At 46.1% G+C, this 21,838-nt stretch overlaps 1 protein-coding gene and 4 non-coding genes across 5 annotated transcripts; 4 read left to right on the top strand and 1 right to left on the bottom strand.

Annotated features, from left to right (window-relative positions):
- Nucleotides 1-283: 283 nt before the first annotated feature.
- On the bottom strand, nt 284-366 carry TRNAL-UAA. Its single transcript has one exon. It is a non-coding gene; the product is annotated as a tRNA-Leu (tRNA).
- Nucleotides 367-6,937: 6,571 nt separating this feature from the next.
- Nucleotides 6,938-13,853, top strand: PRSS16 (serine protease 16). Its single transcript, XM_025295686.3, has 12 exons — nt 6,938-7,007; nt 7,085-7,245; nt 8,089-8,188; nt 8,330-8,459; nt 9,875-9,998; nt 10,230-10,307; nt 10,392-10,439; nt 10,894-11,196; nt 12,038-12,179; nt 12,497-12,676; nt 12,756-12,901; nt 13,019-13,853. The coding sequence occupies exons 1-12, from the start codon at nt 6,938-6,940 to the stop codon at nt 13,085-13,087; spliced, it is 1,551 nt and encodes a 516-aa protein (XP_025151471.3). The 3' UTR covers nt 13,088-13,853.
- Nucleotides 13,854-15,303: 1,450 nt separating this feature from the next.
- Nucleotides 15,304-15,377, top strand: TRNAI-AAU. Its single transcript has one exon. It is a non-coding gene; the product is annotated as a tRNA-Ile (tRNA).
- A 3,301-nt stretch (nt 15,378-18,678) lies between these two features.
- On the top strand, nt 18,679-18,752 carry TRNAT-AGU. The gene has a single exon. It is a non-coding gene; the product is annotated as a tRNA-Thr (tRNA).
- A 2,327-nt stretch (nt 18,753-21,079) lies between these two features.
- TRNAV-UAC lies at nt 21,080-21,152 on the top strand. Its single transcript has one exon. It is a non-coding gene; the product is annotated as a tRNA-Val (tRNA).
- The last annotated feature ends 686 nt before the right edge of the window (nt 21,153-21,838 follow it).

The following is a 21,838-nucleotide window of genomic DNA, read 5'->3' on the forward strand; positions in this document are numbered from 1 at the left end:
ATCCACCAATTATAGACAGAGCCTGTCAGATTGGATAAAAAGAGTTCAGAGTCAACTATATGCTGGACTATTATCCAAGTTTGCACAAGAAACTATCATTTCCAGATAAGATACTTGCTAAAGTAACTGGATCCCTGAGTCAGGAAGATCCCCTACAGAAGGAGTGGCTATTCACGCCAGAACACTCTACTGGGAAAATCCCATAGACAGAGGAGCCTGGCAGGCAACAGTTCCCAGAGTCGCAAAAGAATTGGACATGACTAGGCATCAACAAAACCAATTCTACCGGGAGTGGGGTTCGAACCCACGCAGACAGATGTCTATTGGATCTTAAGTCCAACGCCTTAACCACTCGGCCATCCCGATGGTGAGCACTAATACCTACAAGTCAAATATTGCTGGGTTAAAATTAATTAGGCTTTCTAAATTCCATATATATGTGTTAATATACTGTATTGGTGTTTTTCTTTCTGACTTATTTCACTCTGTATAATAGGCTCCAGTTTCATCCACATCATTAGAACTGATTCAAACGCTTTCCTTTTAATAGCTAAGTAATATTCTATTGTGTATATGTACCACAGCTTTCTTATCCACTCGTCTGCCGATGGACATCTAGGTTGCTTCCGTATCCTAGCTATTGTAAACGGTGCTGCAATGAACATTGGAGTACATGTGTCTCTTTCAGTTCTGGTTTCCTTGGTGTGTATGCCCAGCAGTATATATGGAATTTAGAAAGATGGTAACAATGACCCTATATGTGAGACAGCAAAAGAGACACAGATAAAAAGAACAGACTTTTGCACTCTGTGGGAGAAGGCGAGGGTGGGATGATTTGAGAGAATAGCATTGAAGCATGTATATTACCGTATGTGAAATAGATCATCAGTCTAAGTTCGAAGTATGAAACTGGGCACTGGGACAACCCTGAGGGATGGGATGGGGAGGGAGTTCAGGACGGGGGACACATGTACACCCATGGCTGATTCATGTCAATGTATGGCAAAAACCACTACAATATTGTAAAATAATTAGCCTTCAATTAAAATAAATAAATAAAATAAATTTAAAAATTGATTAGGCTTCCCTGATGGCTCAGATGCTAAAGAATCCTCCTGCAATGTAGGAGACCTGGAAATTAATTAGACTTTGTAGTCCCTGGAACATTATGAATAATTTTACACCCTTGAGATTGGAGAGCAAGCTTTAAAGAGAAAAAACAAATCCTTATAATGCTTCTTGGAAAAACTAATGAAACACAGTAAATCTAGTTAACATCCGTCTTATATACATCTTATATATTTTTTTTTTCTTGTGATGAAAACTTTTAGGGTCTACTCTCTTAACAACTTCCAAATATTCAATACAGTATTATTGTTAATAACTATACTACCATGGTGTACCTTACATCTCCATAACATTTCTTTTATAACTGGAAATTTGTACCTTCTGACCCCTTTCATTCCTTTAACCCATCCTCCATTCCCCTCTCAATCACCAATCTGTTCTCTGTGTCTATGAATTCGATTTTGATTTATTTTGTTTTTTGGATTCCAAATGTAAATAAAACATACAGGATTTGTCTTTTCCTGTCTCACTTATTTCACTTAGTATAATTCCCTCAAGGCTTAAATCAATGAAAGGTCATCAATAATAAAATCAGTATTTTTATTATACATTGAGATTGAAGTCACTCAGTAGTGTCCAACTGTTTGCAACCCCATGGATTGTAGCCTACCAGACTCCTCCATCCATGGAATACTGGAGTGGGTTGCCATTTCCTTCTCCAGAAGATCTTCCCAACCCAGGGATCGAACCCAGGTCTCCCACATTGTAGGCAGATGCTTTACCATCTGAGCCACCAGAAAGTCCACTATTTTTCATTACTTGGATAGTTAAACAAACAAATAATGTTTGCTTTATGCCAAAACAAAATGTTGAGAACACATACTAATCACAAACTTAGGAAAAGACTGTTCTGTAGCAGTGGTAACAAGTAGCCACCAGACCTGAATTTAAACCAATTGATCTATCCATGATAATCATTTTGTGAACGTTTGCACAACCAGTCACTGTCAACTCCTGCTTTCTGAAACGAGCCAGCCAGGATGCACTTACTTCAGTAAACATCCCTTTGAGTACCAACCAAACAACGTCTCTCCAGAAGAACCATGCTTCCACAGAATATGTCAACCCACTGACCCTCTGAAAGTCGACCCTAAGCCCCCTCTCAGAAAATATCAGTCATCAGCTCTTTCAAAGGATGGTGCCTTACCAGCACTGCTCCCTCCTTAAATGAACATAGGCTTTGGATTTCAAGCAGTGAATGGTGAAAATGCCCCTTTGCCAAATTTGAAATGCTGAAATTTCATTTTTTGCTGGGACTGTGTTTGCTGGGGGCAGGGGTGGAGGAGAAGGAAGGTAGTGTCACTGCTGAAGAACAAATGAAGTCAACATTCATTCCCAAGTTGATGTCTGTGATGTTATCTCCAATTTGTTAGGTGACTGCAGCAAAATTAATCAGTTCAGTTCAGTTCAGTTCAGTCGCTCAGTCATGTCCAACTCTTTGCAACCCCATGAATTGCAGCACGCCAGGCCTCCCTGTCCATCACCAACTCCCGGAGTTCACTCAAACTCACGTCCATTGAGTTGGTGATGCCATCCAGCCATCTCATCCTCTGTCGTCCCCTTCTCCTCCTGCCCCCAATCCCTCCCAGCATCAGAGTCTTTTCCAATGAGTCAACTCTTCACATGAGGTGGCCAAAGTACTGGAGTTTCAGCTGTAGCATCATTCCTTCCAAAGAAATCCCAGGGCTGATCTCCTTCAGATTGGACTGGTTGGATCTCCTTGCAGTCCATGGGACTGCCAAGAGTCTTCTCCAACACCACAGTTCAAAAGCATCAATTCTTTGGTGCTCAGCCTTCTTCACAGTCCAACTCTCACATCCATACATGACCACTGGAAAAACCATAGCCTTGACTAGATGGACCTTTGTTGGCAAAGTAATGTCTCTGCTTTTGAATATGCTATCTAGGTTGGTCATACCTTTCCTTCCAAGGAGTAAGCGTCTTTTAATTTCATGGCTGCAATCACCATCTGTAGTGATTTTGGAGCCCAGAAAAATAAAGTCTGACACTGTTTCCACTGTTTCCCCATCTATTTCCCATGAAGTGATGGGACCGGATGCCATGATCTTCGTTTTCTGAATGTTGAGCTTTAAGCCAACTTTTTCACTCTCCTTTTTCACTTTCATCAAGAGGCTTTTTAGTTCCTCTTCACTTTCTGCCGTAAGGGTGGTGCCATCTGCATATCTAAGGTTATTGATATTTCTCCTGGCAATCTTGATTCCAGCTCATGCTTCTTCCAGCCCAGGGTTTCTCATGATGTACTCTGCATATAAGTTAAATAAGCAGGGTGACAATATACAGCCTTGACGTATTCCTTTACCTATTTGGAACCAATGTGTTTTTCCATGTCCAGTTCTAACTGTTGCTTCCTGACCTGCATATAGGTTTCTCAAGAGGCAGGTCAGGTGCTCTGGTATTCCCATCTCTTTCAGAATTGTTCACAGTTGATTGTGATCCACACAGTCAAAGGCTTTGGCATAGTCAATAAAGCAGAAATAGATGTTTTTCTGGAACTCTCTTCCTTTTTCCATGATTCAGCGGATGTTGGCAATTTGATCTCTGGTTCCTCTGCCTTTTCTAAAACCAGCTTGAACATCTAGAAGTTCACGGTTCACGTATTGCTGAAGCCTGGCTTGGAGAATTTTGAGCATTACTTTACTAGCGTGTGAGATGAGTGCAATTGTGCGGTAGTTTAAGCATTCTTTGGCATTGCCTTTCTTTGGGATTAGAATGAAAACTGACCTTTTCCAGTCCTGTGGCGGTAGTTTGAGCATTCTTTGGCATTGCCTTTCTTTGGGATTAGAATGAAAACTGACCTTTTCCAGTCCTGTGGCCACTGCTGAGTTTTCCAAATTTGCTGGCATATTGAGTGCAGCACTTTCACAGCATCATCTTTCAGGATTTGAAATATTCAGTTAGTAAGTAACAAAAACCTTGCAGTGGCCCGTATGGGGACTGAACCCACATCCTTGGTGTTATTACCACCATGCTCTAACCAACTAAGCTGCATAGTCAGCTGGCAAAGAAACCTTTTCATACAAAAGTAATACAAAGATTCAGATTCTGGTACCTGCTTTAAAATAATACATCAACAAATTGGACAAGATAGAGAGAAATAAATTCCCAGAAACATACAATCTACTGGGACTGAATACTGATGAAACAGAAAATCTGAACAGCCCTATTACTAGCAAGAAGTTGAATAGGTAATCAAAAACCTCCCAACAAACAAATGTCTAGGACCAGTAGCTTCACTAATAAATTCTACCAAACATTCAAAAAATTAAGACCAATCCTTCTCAGACTCATCCAAAAAATCAGAGAGGGGGAAATTCTTCCAAACACATTTTACAAGACAAGCATTGCCCTGATACCTAACAAGGAAAAGGATGTTACCTCACATACTGAGGAATGGAATGCTGACTTATACATGACTTTGCATGAACTTTATGTTAACTAGAACAGCCTGTCTTGTGGCCGATCAAAAATATCTGGTATACTTTGCTTTAATCATTAAAGAAGAGTGCATTGTCCAGAAGTAAAATATGTCTGCTTTGAAAATAGAGGTAAAGCTAAGTGATTTCTGTGATAGTCTAAGTCAGAGATGCTGGTGGCTAAAAGAAGATGATAGCACTGGAGGTGGAAAGAAGTTGCTGGATTGTAGATAAACTTTGAGTAAAACCCCATCAACATTGGTTGATGGATTTTTCATTCACTTAACATTTATTGATTGCCCACTGTGTACACTCTTCTAAGAACCAGGCACTGAACAATGGACAAAGGATATGAAAAATCCATGGCCCTATGGAGCTTACTATTCTCATCTGGGAGACAGATGATGAACTATATAAATAAAATACTTATACTTCTGATAATGATACCTTGCTATGAAGAAGAGTAAAGAATAAAGGAGATTTAGTGGTTTGACCTTTTCTCCCCCCCATTTGGCTGCTGCTGCTGCTGCTAAGTCGCTTCAGTTGTGTCCGATTCTGTGCGACCCCATAGACGGCAGCCCACCAGGCCCCGCGGTCCCTGGGATTCTCCAGGCAAGAACACTGGAGTGGGTTGCCATTTCCTTCTCCAATGCATGAAAGTGAAAAGTGAAAGTGAAGTCGCTCAGTCGTGTCTGACCCTCAGCGACCCCATGGACTGCAGCCTTCCAGGCTCCTCCATCCATGGGATTTTCCAGGCAAGAGTACTGGAGTGGGGTGCCATTGCCTTCTCCGCCCCATTTGGACCCTTTTATTAATACCTTCTTAACATTTTAAAATATTCCTACTCATGAACACAGGATAACATTTACTTAGATCTTCTTTAATTTCAATGTTCTGTTGTTTTCAGGGTACATGTCCTAAACGTCCTTGGTTAATTTATTCTTGAGTATTTTTTTCTTTTCCATACTCATGTAAATGGAAGTGTTTTCTTCATTTTAGCTTTGGATTAGGGCAGTGCTTTGAACCAAAGACATGAGTAGGAAGAGGCAGAGAATGGTGGTTAACACCATGTAGAAACAGCCTTTAAAATGTGACAAAACCTCCTCAGGGTCACTGAACTAGAAAGCGGCAGGTCGAGGATGCTTCCCCAGCGCCTTCTGCGGACTTCTGAGCTCGAAGCTGTCCTGCCTCCCTGCTCTGGCCTCTGTGGATGTAGATGCTTCAACCAAGCGCCTCCCACTTGTTTGTTTTTCTGTCTCTTATTGGTCAAGATGCTCCGGAGGAGGATTTTTTAACCTGCTTCCTCGTTATTGCCAAAGATGGCTGTTTCATCCTCACCTCTATTTTCTTATGAGGACCCTACTGTTACCCTGGGCTCTCTGCCCGATTCCTGGTCCCGTTTGCCAGAAAATTACTACAAGCAACTTCGTAGGCACGCAGCGTCCTCCGCTCCTACCCAGGCGCACTGGATTAGAGTCTCTGGAGTAGGGCCAGAAATCTGAATGTGTAACAGGCTCCCTAGGTAACTGTAATGTTCTTTGGGGCTGGCGAGCTCAGGTTTGACAATTTTTAAAGAGATGACCACGGAAGACCCTTTCTGGACTCTGAATAGCGATCTTACTGAGGTGAGGGAGGAAGCCATGAAGATTTATGGAGAAATAGGAATAGATAGAGTTGAGAGGAGCAGGGGCAAGCATTCTGAGGCAGGAGTAATATTCTGCTGCTGCAGAAATATTCAAAGTGCTATAAGGGATCTAAGGAAAGTGGTGAGATTGTGGATCAGAGGGTGGGGGTGAGATTGATAGGGAGCAGGGAAAAAAGGGGAGACTGGAAAATAGACATGCCAAGACTGAAAGAGAGAGAGAGACAAAAGAGAGAGAGAGACGAAAGAGAGAGGCTGAAGTAGAGAGAAGATGGAAAGAGAATTGTGGAACAAAGAGACAAACAGACTGAATATTGGGGCAAATGAGGGGGACTGAAAGTATGCTGGAGGGTGGGGTGGGGGAAAGAGGGGCTCCTGAGGTAGAAAGAGATGGCCCCTGAAGGAGAGGGGAGAGTGAGGCACAGGTATGGAGACTGAGGGCCAGAGGGAAGGGAGATCAAGGGACAAGAGAGGAGAAAATCAAGAGCAGAGAGAGAATTGGATATCCAGGGGCCACAGCCACAGGGCTCTATATACAGACTCTGGCGTCCCTACCTTGCTTGAATGGTTCCAACAGAAGCTTGACCTGTTCCAGGACAGGAGTCTGCAAACATACCTGAGCTCCTGATCAAAGACTATAAATTGAAAGGCCAGCCCTTGGGACAATAGAGGAAGTCTTGAGTGAGTGAAAGGAACATAGCCCCTAGAGCCCTCCCACAAAGGACTGGACAGCATGGACATCGGGCCTATACCATGGCTGGGCCCTCTGCTCCTGGTTTCCCTCTGGGCATCCTCAGCTCCAGGTAGGAGGATCCTGAGAGTCAGGCCGGGGCCCCCTTGGGGAGCCCCGGCCTGACTCTTTCCCCTGCACGTCCCACAGCTTCCCTCCTTCGGCGCCTTGGTGAGCACATCCTGAGGTTTCAGGAGAGCTCAGCCTTGGGCCTGGGCCTGGGCCCAGATTCTGTGACCCTCCCAAAAGAGGGGTGGTTGGAGCAGCCACTGGACCCCTTCAATGCCTCTGACAGACGCTCCTTCCTGCAGGTAAGGCCAGGAGAGCGGAGATCCACTGTCCACCCTACTCCCTTCTCAGTCTCCCTACTCCACCCCTCAGTCTCTGCTTTCTATTCCTATCTCTACACCTCTGTCACCTCGTTCTCTCCCCATCAGTCTTACCTGATATCTGCTGTCAGTATCCCTATGGCCCTTTAGTCTAGCCCCTCTGTTTCTTAGATTTGCCCTCTATCCCCCAGTCTCCCCTTCCTTTCTTTAGCCTCCCACTTTTTTTGGTCCTTGGGTCCTATCCTTCAGTCTTTCCTTTTCCCTGTCATTCACTCTCACTCCCTCATTGCGCCTCAACTACCACCCCCCTTCTCCCTGTCCTTCAGATTAATCACCAAATGCACCACCAAGTCTCAATATGGAGCAAAATCTGGACCAGCTTTGGAACCAGACCTGGCTCACAAAAGGCACTTGAAGATATGTATTGAATGAATGAACAGATTTACCACTTTTATACCTACTCTTTTACACTTGCTCTCCCCACAGTCTCCAAAGGTCATCTCATACAGGCCTTATTTCTAAATCCACCTGCATTCATTAATTATTCTACAATAATTATCTCAATATAGAGCAAGTGCCTACCACTTCCTAGCCACTATTCTTGACCCTGGGATTATCAGAGTGAAAGAGCTGGAAAAAATATCTGCCCTTGTAGATATTACATTCTAGATGAGGAGACAAACAGGAGAGAAATGAACATGTAACTAAACAAGTCAATGTCAGATAAAAAAGATCCATTAGGGAAAGAGACCAGAATGAACAGGGAATAAAGAGTAGGTCAGAACTCTCACGATTCCATTTCTTCCTCCCCATCCCACCTCTTAGCGGTACTGGGTAAATGACCAACATTGGACCAGCCAAGATGGACCTGTATTCCTGCATCTGGGGGGTGAAGGCAGCCTTGGACCTGGTTCAGTGATGAGAGGTAAGAAGCAAGCATGAGGAAAGACAGGGGGAAGCTGGTGGAGGTGAGAAAGGGGAGTTGTATACTGTGAAGTGTTGTAAAGCCTGAGGTTTGCAAGAGTTGACACCCACCTCACACATATCCCCTTTGGACTCTTCACAGGGCACCCTGCAAATCTGGCCCCAATCTGGGGGGCCCTGGTGATAAGTCTGGAACATAGATTTTATGGCCTGAGTATACCTGCTGAGGGGCTGGACATGGCCCAGCTCCGCTTCTTGTCCAGCCGCCATGCGTGAGTGGGGGTAGGGGATGTTTGGGGTCATGGGACTGAGGATGACTATATTTTGGCTTCTCTACATCTTTGTCTCTTCTTCCATTGCCCAAAGTTGACCTCTGAGTCCCTGTCCCATGTTTTCTTCTCTGTCTTTCAGTGTTTTATTCTTTCTTTTTCTGTCTCTCCATCTCTCTCCCTCCCTATCCTTTATTTCTCCACCTCTTCCACTGTATTCTTATCTTTTGCTATCACACTATGACCTGCTGGTCCAGACTACCAGAATCCCTTACGTGGATGACACAGCTTCCTCACTGGTCTCCTTGTTTCTGTCCTTGATCCCATCAGTCTATTCTCCAGATGAAGAGCCAGAGTGATCATTAGACCACAATCCAGATCATCTCTCATCCTGGCTCAAATCCCTCACATGTCTCTCATCGCACTCAGAGCAAAGAAAAACCTTTGCAACATCTCCTCCACCAGCCTCTGGATCTGCTTTGGAAGCTCCTATGCTGGCTTTGGAGGCTCCCCAGTTAGCTCTCTGGCCTCTCTCTCCCTCTTACTGGGCTCCAGGTACACTGAAGTCCTTGCTGTTCTCCAGACTTGCAGGCACATCGCTTCCTTGAGCCCCAGGACTTATCTCTCCCTTTTCTGCTTTCTATCTCTGTATCTGTCTGTAATCAGTCTGACTTTCTCTGCCTCACTCTTGTCTCCATATTTCTGTGTCCCCATCTGTATCACACTGCCTGTATATTCCTCTCTGTCTCTTAATCTTTTCACAAGCTAAACTAGTTTCCAACTGCAGTAGGATGACACTAACTACAAACTGTTTCACAAAGGTTAGGGAGAGGAGAAAGCATTTGGGATTAAAAAAAAAAAAGATGCTAGGGTATTCCCTGGTGATTAGGTGATGAGGGCTTCATGATTCCACTGAAGGGGTCATGGGTTCAATCACTGCTACTTGGGGAACTAAAATCCCAGAAGCCTTGTGGTACTGCCAAAGGGAAAGAAAAAAAGGAAGGATGTTAGATATATTCCAATATCTCTGTCTCTTTCTAATCGTGTCTCTCTCTCCACCAATACCTCCTAACCTATCCAGCCTAGGCCCCCTCCTCTTCCTGAGTAGCTCTCTTTGATAGTCACCAATCCCTCCTATAATTTAGATTTTCACCTAAACTGTCTTGAAGATTTTTCTTCTCCCACCTAGTCTGGAAGTGAAGAGTGGAAGCTTTCCAAATGAGTCGCCCCTGATCTAGGCACTTGTGCGGAAATGAGTGTGTAGGTATGGGGAATCCTCAGAAATACCTCATGAGAAAAAAACCCTAGCTTCTGGCCAGGCTCTCTCCATTCTTGTCTCTGGATCCCCGCCTGTAAGTCGGGGAATCTTCAGGGATTCCTACCCATGGGAACCGACTCAGCCTCTCCTCTGACCCTAGGCTGGCGGATGCGGCCTCTGCCCGCCTCACACTCTCCCGCCTCTTCAACGTCTCCTCCACCAGCCCCTGGATCTGCTTTGGAGGTTCCTATGCTGGCTCCCTGGCTGCCTGGGCCCGGCTAAAGGTCCTGGGACCCCTCTGGGTGGACTGGGGAAAGGAACTTGGACTGCGAGGTCCATAACTCAGATAATAGGAAAACCTCCTTCCAGACCCTCCTCCCTCCATCCCCCATCCCAATCTGCCTTCATAAGAGTTCAGTGTGTAGAAGATCACACAACGAGTGAGTGACACAGGGGCGGGCAGATATGGGATCCCAGTCCTTCAGCCCCCAGGCTGATAACTTGTTCTCCCTCAGTTTCCCCATCTCTTTTTTGCCTCCATCGCCTCTTCCGCTCCGGTGCGGGCCTTACTGGATTTCTCCAAGTATAATGACGTAAGGATGGCGGGCGGTGGGCCCGGGGGGAGGAAGGCCTCGGTGGTGCGAGTCACCTGATATTCTTCCGCGACCGGACTTTAGGTGGTGTCTAGAAGCCTAATGAACACTGCGATTGGCGGATCCCTGGAGGTATGAGTTGGGGCCCAGTCGGAGGGGGATAGGGAAAGATAAAAGGCCTTGAGGATGGGGGCCAGAGAAAACGGCTGAAGCTTGCAAGGTGTTGGGGTCTCAGAGACTTGGGAGCCCCGAGAGGTGGGTGAATTTGGGAAGAAGGCGAGAGCTGAAGATGGGTCTGGGTACCAAGAAAGGAGAACCCAACAGGGGCGGAGCTGATACGGGGGCGGGGCCTGGGGACGGACGACCCTATCAGGAGGCTGTATTCGTCTGGGCGGGGCCTGGGTGGGACGGCCCGGAGGAGGAGCCGGAAGAGGGCGGGGCCTCGAGCAAGAGCGAGTTTCAACTGCCCCCTGTATGAATCTCAATGTGGAAAAGTGGGGAGCCCAGGGAGGATGAGGGTCACGGAAAGGGAAAGGCCGAACCCCGGGCCCAAGTCTTCACCAACGCTGCCTCTCGCTCTCCGCAGTGCCGGGCGGCGGCGTCCGCAGCCTTTGCGGAGGTGGAGCGGCGGCTGCGCGCGAGCGGGGGGGCTCGGGCAGCGCTGAGCGTGGAGCTGGGAGCGTGCGGGTCCCTGGAGCGCGCTGAGGACCAGGCAGAGCTTCTGGGGGCGCTGCAGGCACTCGTGGGAGGTGCGGTGCAGTACGATGGGCAAGCTGGAGCGCCCCTGAGTGTGCGACAGCTCTGCAGACTCCTCCTCGGGGATCGGGGCAACTGCAAGGGCAACTGCAGCGGCCCTGCACCCTACCGCGGGCTTCGTCGGGCAGTGCAGGTGAGAACCCCAAGCACCGCCAAGAATGAGCAGAGCAAGGTTTCCTGCTCCACCTCCGCTGTGTGAACTTGGGCAAGCGTAAACCCTTCTGCACCTTAGTTTCCTCGTCTGTAAAATGGGTATTACATCTCAAAAGGACCTCGGAGGTGAAATGAGGTAGGAGCAGTATGCCCTAGGGAACAGGGAGCCCGGAGCACAGTAGGCAGATGTTAGCGACTGTGCTTACTATTTTGCCTACATTGTTCTGTCCTCTTTCTGGGGCCTGCAAGAGAGTCTGGCACACAGCAACCTCTCAAATAGTATTTGTAGAATGAAGGAAAAACATTAGTCCAGGGGACACAGTTGTCCTCGGGACACAGTTCTCCTAGAGACCGGGGCTCCTAGCCTCAGACTCCCTCGGACTCCCAGCCTGTACAATCCAGCTATCACTTTTCCATCGATGTCTGCACCAAATGCTGTGCGGTGTGTTTCACATATATTATCTCATTGAATTCTTAAAATAGTTCTAGGAAGTAAACACTACTATTGTCCCCACACACAACTGAGGAAACTCAGACCTAAGATATTCTCACTTGCCCAAGATCAACTTTACAGGTGAGAAGTTCCTAGTCATCTAGCACCTTAATTTCTAACCCATAGGGACCTAGGTCCCCAGCAACTCTGACCAGTGACCCCAGGAAAACTCAGAAACTCACTCTTCTGACTTCTGACTTTGGCCCATAGGGACCATTGGCTCCAGGCCCTGCCCTGGCTTGATGGCCCGGGGGTGGACCGGGGTGGGGGGGGGCCGGGGTGGGCAAGGAATGTATGTCTGCATATACGTATGTGTATTGTCCTTTAGGTTGTCACACACAGCCTGGGTCAGAGGTGTTTAAGCATTCCTCGAGCAGAGACAGTGGCACAGCTGAGGGTCACAGAACTCCAAGTGTCCAGCGTGGGTGACCGGCAGTGGTTGTACCAAACTTGTACCGAGTTCGGCTTCTGTGAGTGACTGGCCAAACTCTCACCTCCAAAATATACGGTCTCTGCTGTGTCCAGACAAGCCATCTCAAGGTGGTCCAGGCTCATTATGCTCCTTCTGAGACACCTCCAACCTCACTCCAGACATTTTTATATCAAGCTCTGATCATTCTAGGCCATCAGTGTCTTGGGCTGAGTGCGTCTCTGAGAGGACCCTGAACTCACTGAAGGGAGGGTCTGGAACTGTCTCAGTCATCACTGGGGAGAGCTCTGTACATGATTATTAAAGAGGTAGGGGGCTGGCTATATACTCCACATTGATGAATCCCTCTCTCCACAGACGTCACCTGTGAGGTCCCCGGGTGCCCTTTCTCCCAGCTCCCAGCTCTGCCCTCCGAGCTTGAGCTATGTGAACAGGTGTTTGGGCTTTCAACCTCATCTGTAGCTCAGGCTGTGGCCCAGACCAACTCCTATTATGGTGGCCAGACCCCAGGAGCCACCCAAGTGCTATTTATTAATGGTGAGTGTGCCGTCAGAACTTGACTCCTTAGCGTCTACCTGGCTGTGGCTCAACACACCATCCTCTCCTTTCTTTCCAGGGGATACAGACCCCTGGCATGTGCTAAGTGTGACACAGCCTTTGGGACCCTCCGAGCCAGCCCTTCTCATCCCTAGTGCTTCTCATTGCTTGGACATGGCACCTGAGAGACCCTCAGATTCCCCGAGCCTCCGCCTTGCGCGACGGGTAAGAGAGAAAAAGCTCTCAGTGATTTGCATTATCATTTGCATGCTAATTAGCATGTTCCTGCTCTCTACTAGTGCTGGAGTCTGAACTGTCCAAATTCTCCCCACCTCTCTCCAGAAAATCTCCCAGCAGCTGCAGACCTGGCTTGGGCTGGCAAAGAAGAGCCAAGTTAGGGGTGCTGTCTGAATCCTACACCCTCACCAACTCCAGAAGGGCTACTTCAGTCCTGGATGTATCCATTTATTCGACAAGAAAAGGCAACTTGTTCTGAAAGAGGAAATTCCCAGGAATTCATATTTAGCAACTGTCCTGCATAAAACCATCCTATGTCTGCAAAATCCTCACTCCTGACTAAAAGTGCTTTGTTACAAAGAGTTATATAAATTAAGTGATTATTCTCAATGTTCTGTCATTTTTGTTCAGTCACAAAGCCGTGTCCGACTCTTTGGGACCCTGTGAACTGTAGCCTGCCAGGCTCCTCTGTTCATGGAATTCTCCAGACAAGAATACTGAAGTGGGTTGCCATTCCCTTCTCCACAACTCAATGTGAATATTATTTTAAATGTCAAATAAACATGGCTCTTTACGCTCATCTCCTCCCCCTGAAAATCAGCTTCAGGCTCAAATTCTGTTCAAGTACTGGGCTGGGTGCCTTGCTGCCTGTCTGTCTCTGGACTTCAGACCCTGACCTGTCTCTGCTTCTCACTGTTGCTCTCACTGGACCCCCCTCCCACAGTCTCCTCCTGCCTGAACTCTCTCTGGCTCTAACTGTCTCTCAATCTGCTCCTGTTTCTCTGAATATCTTCATTTCTGTCTCTCTCTGTGTCTTAGTCTGGTTCTCTTTCTTGCTCTTCGTCTCTGTCTCGGCCCTTGTTGCTCATTCAGTATCTCTCTACTTTCCTCCCCTCTTGCTTGCTCTGTCCTTACTTATCTCCATTGCTCTATTTCTGTCTCTCATTTTTGGTCTCTGCGTCCCTTTAGTCCCTGTGTTTCTCACTCTCTCTCGGCCCCTATTCCTCTGTCTTCAGACTTTCCCTGTCCTTTGCTATCTTCTCAATCTTGCTTTCTCCGTGAGGCTCAGTTTCTGTCTCTTAGGCTCTTCCTCATTGTCTCTACTGCTCTTCTTGTCACTTCATCCTTGTCTTTCTCTGTCTTTCTTTTAGTTTTCCTTCTTTTTCACTCACCAACCTTTTCCCGTAATCAAATGTCTCTCTTGGGCAAGTCCAGCTTCCAATCCAAGGGGTTTAGGGTTCTGATCAAGCCTTCCTGCTGAGCACACCTCCAAGCTCTGAGAGATTGGACCCAGTCTCACGGGGGCCCACATTAAAGTAACCTTTGATCTCCCAGTTCAAAAAAGAAGGGGTGAGTTATATTGCATGAACAATATCATGTTCACAGGTGGGTTCAACCCTCACCAGGACCAGGAGTTAGCCAGTCAAGTGGCCCGAGTGCCTCTGGGAAGCTGGGAAGTGGAGGGAAAGTAAAGACGAGTGGGGTGAGGGGAGGGATGGGCAGGAGTGTGGAAATACAGGCATAAGGCCCATTCTGTGAGGGGTTGTTCCCTGCCTTTCTTGACTCCAAACCCTGAGGAGTAACACTGTTCTCTCTTCTGAGGATCAGTCCTAGCGCAGATCACAGGTGCTGCTGCTGCTGCTGCTGCTAAGTCGCTTCAGTCGTGTCCGACTCTGTGCGACCCCATAGACGGCAGCCCACCAGGCTCCCCCGTCCCTGGGATTCTCCAGGCAAGAGCCCTGGAGTGGGTTGCCATTTCCTTCTCCAATGCATGAAAGTGAAAAGTGAAAGGGAAGTCGCTCAGTCGTGTCCGACTCACAGGTGCTACCCTGTAACAAACGCTGCTCTTGAACCACAGCCCCTCATGTTGAGGTCTAGCCTCAGTGATTCCCATCATCATTTAACGTGTGCACCATGGTCTGACAGTCTTGGGTGCTCGATTCCTGCCGAGAGATGAAAAAAGGAGGTCTACCCTCCAATCTTCACTTCCTCTTGATTTTCCTCCTACTTTGCTGGATACTTATTTGCAAACGTCTCCATTTATTACTTAATGGCTTTGGGGTTGGTCCTGGGCTACCTCGTCTCCTCAAGTAGTCTCAGAGCCTCCCTATCAATGTGGCTGTGGTGCCAGGCCTAGCTCTCAGGCAGGTTTGCCACAGTTTTGATTACCTCAGTCCTCAGGAAACAGAGTTCATTCACGCCAAATACTAAGAATTCCTCTTTGTTTTCCCCTAATTCCACGATGGGGGAGAGGAAGAAGGCGATTTCTTCTTTCTTTGAGTATTAGTTTGTGGTCGTTTGTTCACTGTGTTCCTTTTCCAGCTCCCGGAAAAGCCGTATTGATTGCTTTTCTTTTAATAGCATAAACACGATCTCACACTCGTGTGTCTGGCCGGTTAGCTCAGTTGGTTAGAGCGTGGTGCTAATAACGCCAAGGTCGCGGGTTCGATCCCCGTACGGGCCAGGCTGTGTGAAGACCACCATTTTATTACACTTACACACAGAAGGTGACGGTTCATCCCTTTTAGGTTCACCGCTTATATCCCAGTTCATGTCTGGGACACGAAACTCTCGCGGAGAACTTTAACTGGAATCGTACATCTTTCGTCCTGTTTGACTCGCATCTGCAGGACGAAAGGATAGCAGTCCGTGACCCAGCAAGACACAGAGCGTCGCTTTGGCACATTTTGATCCACGGGGTAACTGATTCCAGCAAAGAAACTGACCTTACTGGATTATTTTCCTCCTAAAATAGACTATGAAACCATCTACACTTTCTACATTTCCACACTTGAGTCTTAACTAGATCAGCAAAAGATGAAACAAGGTTTTTCAAATGCTATGTGAAAAAACTCTATTGATACAAACACAGCAGGAAAGAAGCAGTTTTGTCAGCTGTCTCTTTATGAGCTGGAAAGAGCCATCAATGGCCAAACCTGAAACTTTGAACAACAAATAATATAGTTTGAGATAATGATGCAAACTAAGTATAAAATATGTATTCATGAGTCCGTACTGTTATAAATCAGTGATTAAATAAATAAATCAATGAATACAGGAGAAGGGATGTATTTTTCTTACTGATGCATTCCAACTAAGGTAAGAAACTATTCCCCACCCAGCCACCAGGAGATGGAGCTTTAACCTCTCCCTTCTGGAATATGGGCCATCCTGACCGACTAGCTTCTAAATATCCAGGAAGAAGTAGGAAAACATAGGAAGAAACTTCACCAGGGAGAAAAATGGCAAACACTCCCTTAAAAGTGATCAAGGTTGGCATCACTAATGGTAAGCTATCCTCCTACCAAGTCACATCTGATAGGAAGTGATGGGACAAGTACTTCATCTCTGTGGTCTCGTCCAGAAACCTGTAGCCCCAGGCCTTCGTGTGAAAACTATCAGACAAACCTAGACTGGAAGATAGTCATAAAAATACCGGATAAAAATAATTCATCCGCACCAAGAAACAATCACAGACCAGAGGAGGCTGAATGCAATGTGGGATCCCGTGGGTTGGGGGGGGGGGGGGACATTAGTGTAAGAACAGATGTGACACACACAAATACATGAGTTTAGTTATTATTGAAGTATCAATGTTGGTTTCTTGGCTTTAATAAAGGTACCGTGGTAACCCAAGAAGCTAATTAAAGGAAACTCTGAAATGGGTACAAAGAAACTCTATTGTTTTTGCAACTTTTCTAAATATACTCCAAAACAAAAATTTGTGTTTCAAAATTCGCATAGGAAATGTGTCTGTTTCCCACCACTTAAATCAGAGTTGAGACAAATGCCTGGTGGGCAGTAGGTCCATGACAGGCAGTTCGTAAAAGCTGAAGGAATGTGATTGATGTCTTCTTTGGGGAAGGACATGCAGAGATATTTACATGGTGACCTGTGCAAGATGGTACATGCTGCAGATTATTCTCCCAGAGTCCCATTCCCACACTGAAATGCAAACCAGACCAATGACATTCGTCTTCAGCCTGTAAAAGACATCTGAAATGGAGCTATACGGTGTATGTTGAACTTGAAGTTTGGTGAGTTTCTCTCACAAAGTTTCAAATAACACCTGAAATGTTTTCTTTCCTAGCTTGGCCGGAAAATGTTTCCATTTGTGTCAATAAACATCTTAACCACTGCTCTTTGTGACATCTTGCCCATTATAAAGGGCAAGACCGTCTTGCCCTGTGTTCCCATGACACAATCCAAGATTTTCAGACAGAACAATGGCCAGTTCACTCTTCTTCCGTGGGGTCGTCACAGAGATCATACTTTGCCCAGGCAATATTACTCACCCCTTCTTTTCTGAACTGGGAGATCAAAGGTTACTTTAATGTTGGGTGGGTTTGTTTTCTTGTGTGTGTGTGTGTGTGTTTTTCTTATTTGTGCGTGTGCGCTCAAGTGCCTTTGATGTGCTTAACAGCAGGTGGTTCCTAACTTAACTTAGTCTTCCCATTAATTCACAAAATACTTGATAAAGTACAATAGGAGAGGTGAATCACATTGGGCAGAAAAATTGTGATCCTATAGCAGTATGTGAATGCAATGAAGGAGTTCTTCAAATAGAAATAAATGGAAAATGTGGCCTACCTTTACAGAAGTACTCGAGAAGCTACAGTTGTTGGGGAAAAAAAAACAAAACACACACAAAACAGAAGTCTGTTATTGCAAGAGATACTGGCAGCTTCCTGACACTATTCACTAGCACCTGTGGAAGCAGTATTGTTTATGCGGCCTAGATATAGAACACTTGTAGCAGTCTTATAGATTGAGGCTAGAAATCATCTACACTACCTGCCAGCTCTCTTCAAAGAATTTGAGTAAATAAAAATAATAAATAGAGGTTTTACATTTTCTCAAAGTCACGAGTATAATGACAGATTTGGAACAAAGAATCAATGGAGTCTGACATCAGAGTTTGAGCTCTAAAGCATCATCGCATACTGCCTCATGCTCAGAGGAGAGGACTAGTCTCTGATAATTATGCATGAAGTGTCTATTTTAGGAACTCAGACAAGTCAAGAACTTGATGACATTTTTAATGTAAGACATGTCTACCAAAGTTTTAATTGTCTGTATTTCTGTGTCAAACATCATTCTTGCATGTTTACATTTGCTGAATTCTTACCTTCCTTTTCCCTTTTGCATGCCTTTACCGCCCACGTTGCTCTGAAATAAATATGAACAGGCACACTCCTCTCTTGTAAGATACTGCTCTTTGACAGTGAGCGTAGCAAAAGATGTGGTGAAGTCCTTTCAAGCGCTCCATTTCATGTTATGTTTCAAGACTGATAAGCACCATCGTTTTCCTTTTACAGATTCGAAAGGGAGAAGTATTAATATCTCCCATGCTGCTGCTAAGTCATTTCTGTCGTGTCCGACTCGGTGCGACCCCACAGACGGCAGCCCACCAGGCTCCGCCGTCACTGGGACTCTCCAGGCAAGAACACTGGCCTGGAGTGGGTTGCCGTTTCCTTCTCCAATGCATGAAAGTGAAAAGTATCTCCCATAGGAAGGTGCAAAAGTCAAACGATTTGGCTATCGATTTCAAGGGTTCAGAGGTTCAGAAGGTTTTTCTTGTCTTGGCTCAGCACGTAAACTTCTGTGCATATTTCAGACAAGAGAGGGTAAAAGACTTGATAGAAATTTTGAGAAATAGTCCTGAGATTGTAGTGTTGATCTAAAGTTCTTGAGAAATGCCTTGGTGAGCCAGGAAAGCGAAAACTCCTTCAAATAATGTGAGGAACCAAGAGTCAACTGCAGCTGGCTCCGTGGCTTAGTTGGTGAAAGCGCCTGTCTAGTAAACAGGAGATCCTGGGTTCAAATCCCAGCGGGGCCTCAGGCAAGACTGTTTTAAATAGAGCAAAACAAGTTTAAAAAGTGAAATTTGTTTACCTCCCATCAAGCCCGGGAGTACTTCGGAGTACTAGGAATGCTCTCCCGATAGCCATAAAAAGGCGGTTCTCAGACATCTTGAGATGAGAATTAGAACTGCCTCTTGGTGTTTCCTTTGCATTTTAGATCAGGTCTCAGAAGTTGCCAGTTTGGTTTTGTGTGATCTCTTCGATTATGTCTGCCTCCTAGAACTTTTACCACAGTGGAGTCATTTGTTTTTCTTCATGGAATCATTGAATTGTCATGTCCCCCTTCAGAGCCAGCCCCTCCCCAGCCAACTCCCACCACCCCGATTTGGCACCAACTTTAGTAGTGCCTTACAGTCGGGCTTCTCAAAATTTTATGGGCATATGAATGACCTGGTGTGATCCATGATAATGAGGGTTTTAAATGACGGCGTCTGCAACAGGGGCCTGAAAGTCAGCATTTCTACAATCTCAGACTCTACACTCCTGTTCCATGGACGATACTTCATGAAGCAAGGCCAGAGGCTTACTGGTCTAGTTCAGTGGGTGTGTTTTCAAGTTCTGCACTTTCATATGTTGCAGCTGTCTTCCTGAATCACTAGGTAATCCAGCATTGTTTTTACTCATTTATCCTTAGTGAATGACATGAAATCAAAAGAAATAAAAGAAGAGGAAAGACATTCTAATATAAATTACGGTAGTGTAAATCAAGTTGTGTTGTAACCGTTTCCTCTTTTCGATGTGAAATGGACTCTTGACGATACTGGAAATTTTGGAAGGAGAAGAACTGAGGTTATATCTAAAAGAGGATAAAAAATAGTCAACGACAAAATACACAAAATTATATTTTTTCTTTTTTTTTTTTTTAAGGTGCGGGCAAACTGACTTTTAAAAGCATACTTTGTTTATGAACTTCAACTGTTTAAAAAGTACATTTTGATCTGAAAAGCCTTTGTGCGTTCAGGAGTCACGTACCTCAAAGGGCCCTTTGAGCTGCCTGCATAATTTTTCAGGACATCTGGTAGGGTCAGGATTGGGTACATTGTGGGGCTACTCCTTACTGGCTTAAAAATAAACTTCTAATCAAATTATGGGAAACTAAATCCCAAACTTGCTGATTGGGAAATATTGTCTCTCGACTCTGTTTCCTGCAACGTTGTGACCAATCCTAGTTTTAGTTTTGCTGAGAGCAGGAGCTCTCAGCGCTGCTATTTGTGAAAGATGCCGATGCAGAGCTGATGCAGAGAAATCAGGAATTTCTCACATGGGATTTAATGCAAGACTACAATTTCGCTGCTGAGCACCTTCCTGGTCCTCGAGGGAAGTACTGGGAAGAGGGAAAATACAATGAGGAAGGTCAGGTGAAATGAAGAGAAAAACAAAGGAGAGGCAAGGTGGGCATCTGTTGAACAGATTCAGATCGCTCGAAGCACAGTCGTTCCAGGGCAGTGTGAGTGACGCTGGATAATAAGTTGACTGATGCCTCCCACCTCGACTTATTCCGGCGCAAAATCCAGTCCCATGAATTCCCAAACACTGCTGCTCCTTTTGGCACTCCTTTCTGAGAGTCAAGAGGACACAGGCCATCCCAACCCCGCTCGGCAGTCTCCTGCAAGGCGAGTTTGGCCCTCTCGGAAGTTCGGTGGTCTTCAGGACTCTGTGCGTTGTGTTCTGGCTCCGACGATGAGGAAGAGAGGTGGAAATCAAAGGCACAGGACACTATCGGGTTGTTGCTCGTAATCAAATGCCCTTGGAACCTGAGGACACCCTGCCTGATGTTTGGGAAGGTGTTTGGACTCTGCTCCCTCCTAGCTCAGGCGGTAAAGAATCTGCCTGCAATGCGGGAGACCCGGCTTTGATCTCTGGGTCGGGAACATCCCCACTCCAGTGGGTTGTTTCCAGATGTCCAGCCTGGAGAATCCCATGGGCAGAGGAGCCTGGCAGACTACAGTCCATGGGGTGGCAAGAGTCGGACACGACTTAGCGACTAAACCACCCCCACCACTGAGTTAGGTTTGGTGGGGAGCCTGGTAGGCTGCCGTCTATGGGGTCGCACAGAGTCGGACACGACTGAAGCGACTTAGCAGCAGCAGTAGCAGTATGAGCCATAGAGTTTCGATATTATTCTTTTAGCAAAAGTTTTTGAAACGATGGAAAGCAAGGCACCGCGAGTGAAAACGTTCTGCAAGAGAAATATTCAAAATTACTAGATTGGGGGCGTGACGGGGGGCGGGGGGAGTGGGGAGCAACCAAGGAACCGAGTATGCCGTTTTATGGGACTTGTAAGGCACCCGATGGGCGTGGCGTTTCCGTGGTGTAGCGGTTAGCACGTTCGCCTTACACGCGAAAGGTCCCCGGTTCGAAACCGGGCGGAAACAGCCCAAGCCGCTGGCTTTTGCTGTCTTATAGACAAGTGCAAAGATTTCCTTGGGATTTTGCTGCCCTCTCCAAGGTTCCCGATTCTAACGTATCCTCAGAGCACCCGTGCTCTCACCTACGGCCTTTTAAAATGCTTACTGTAGTTTAACATTTCTTGACGTTCCTCTGACTCCAGCAGCTTTACAATGTGTCAACTATAATGTTCTCTCCTAGTGCAATTTTGAGGAAAAAGGGGTCGGATTTTGTGAGGTACGGGGGTAGCTTAGTGCTTATTATGTCCTGGACGCTTAGTGCGCCTTCTGTCCTGTCTAACATGTAGTCGCTCATCTCAAATGCATGGAAGTATTTCGCTACATTTTCTTCACCAAGCTTTATTGTTTTCGCTTTCACTGTTAGCCTATGGGCAAATGATTTGAAATGCAAGCAACTGGCCCGAAGCAACTGAGGTAGGCCTACAGCAGTACAAGTGAATCAACGAAAGAATGCAATCAGTCAAACAAGAAGCTAAAACCAACAGACGGGAAAAAGGGGAGGTTTCCAGATGTCTTCCATCTCTGGCAATTTTTTTTTCCCCCTTACCAGAAATATTTTCAAAAACCTTCGACATAAAATCTGTGTGTGCAGAAGGTGGAAAAGAATGGCGGAGGGGATGGAAGCAATGAATCAGAAGTTTCCTGTCCCCAGA

The sequence above is a fragment of the Bubalus bubalis genome, chromosome 2, assembly GCF_019923935.1.
Source record: "Bubalus bubalis isolate 160015118507 breed Murrah chromosome 2, NDDB_SH_1, whole genome shotgun sequence".
Lineage (NCBI taxonomy): Eukaryota > Metazoa > Chordata > Mammalia > Artiodactyla > Bovidae > Bubalus > Bubalus bubalis.

Excerpts from the sequence above, each read along its gene's own strand:
- PRSS16 (XM_025295686.3), top strand. The coding sequence starts at position 6,938 with ATGGACATCGGGCCTATACCATGGCTGGGCCCTCTGCTCCTGGTTTCC. Across the intron at positions 10,308-10,391 it reads ATTTCTCCAAGTATAATGAC|GTGGTGTCTAGAAGCCTAAT; the intron begins GTAAGGATGGCG and ends ACCGGACTTTAG. Across the intron at positions 12,180-12,496 it reads TTGTACCGAGTTCGGCTTCT|ACGTCACCTGTGAGGTCCCC; the intron begins GTGAGTGACTGG and ends CTCTCTCCACAG.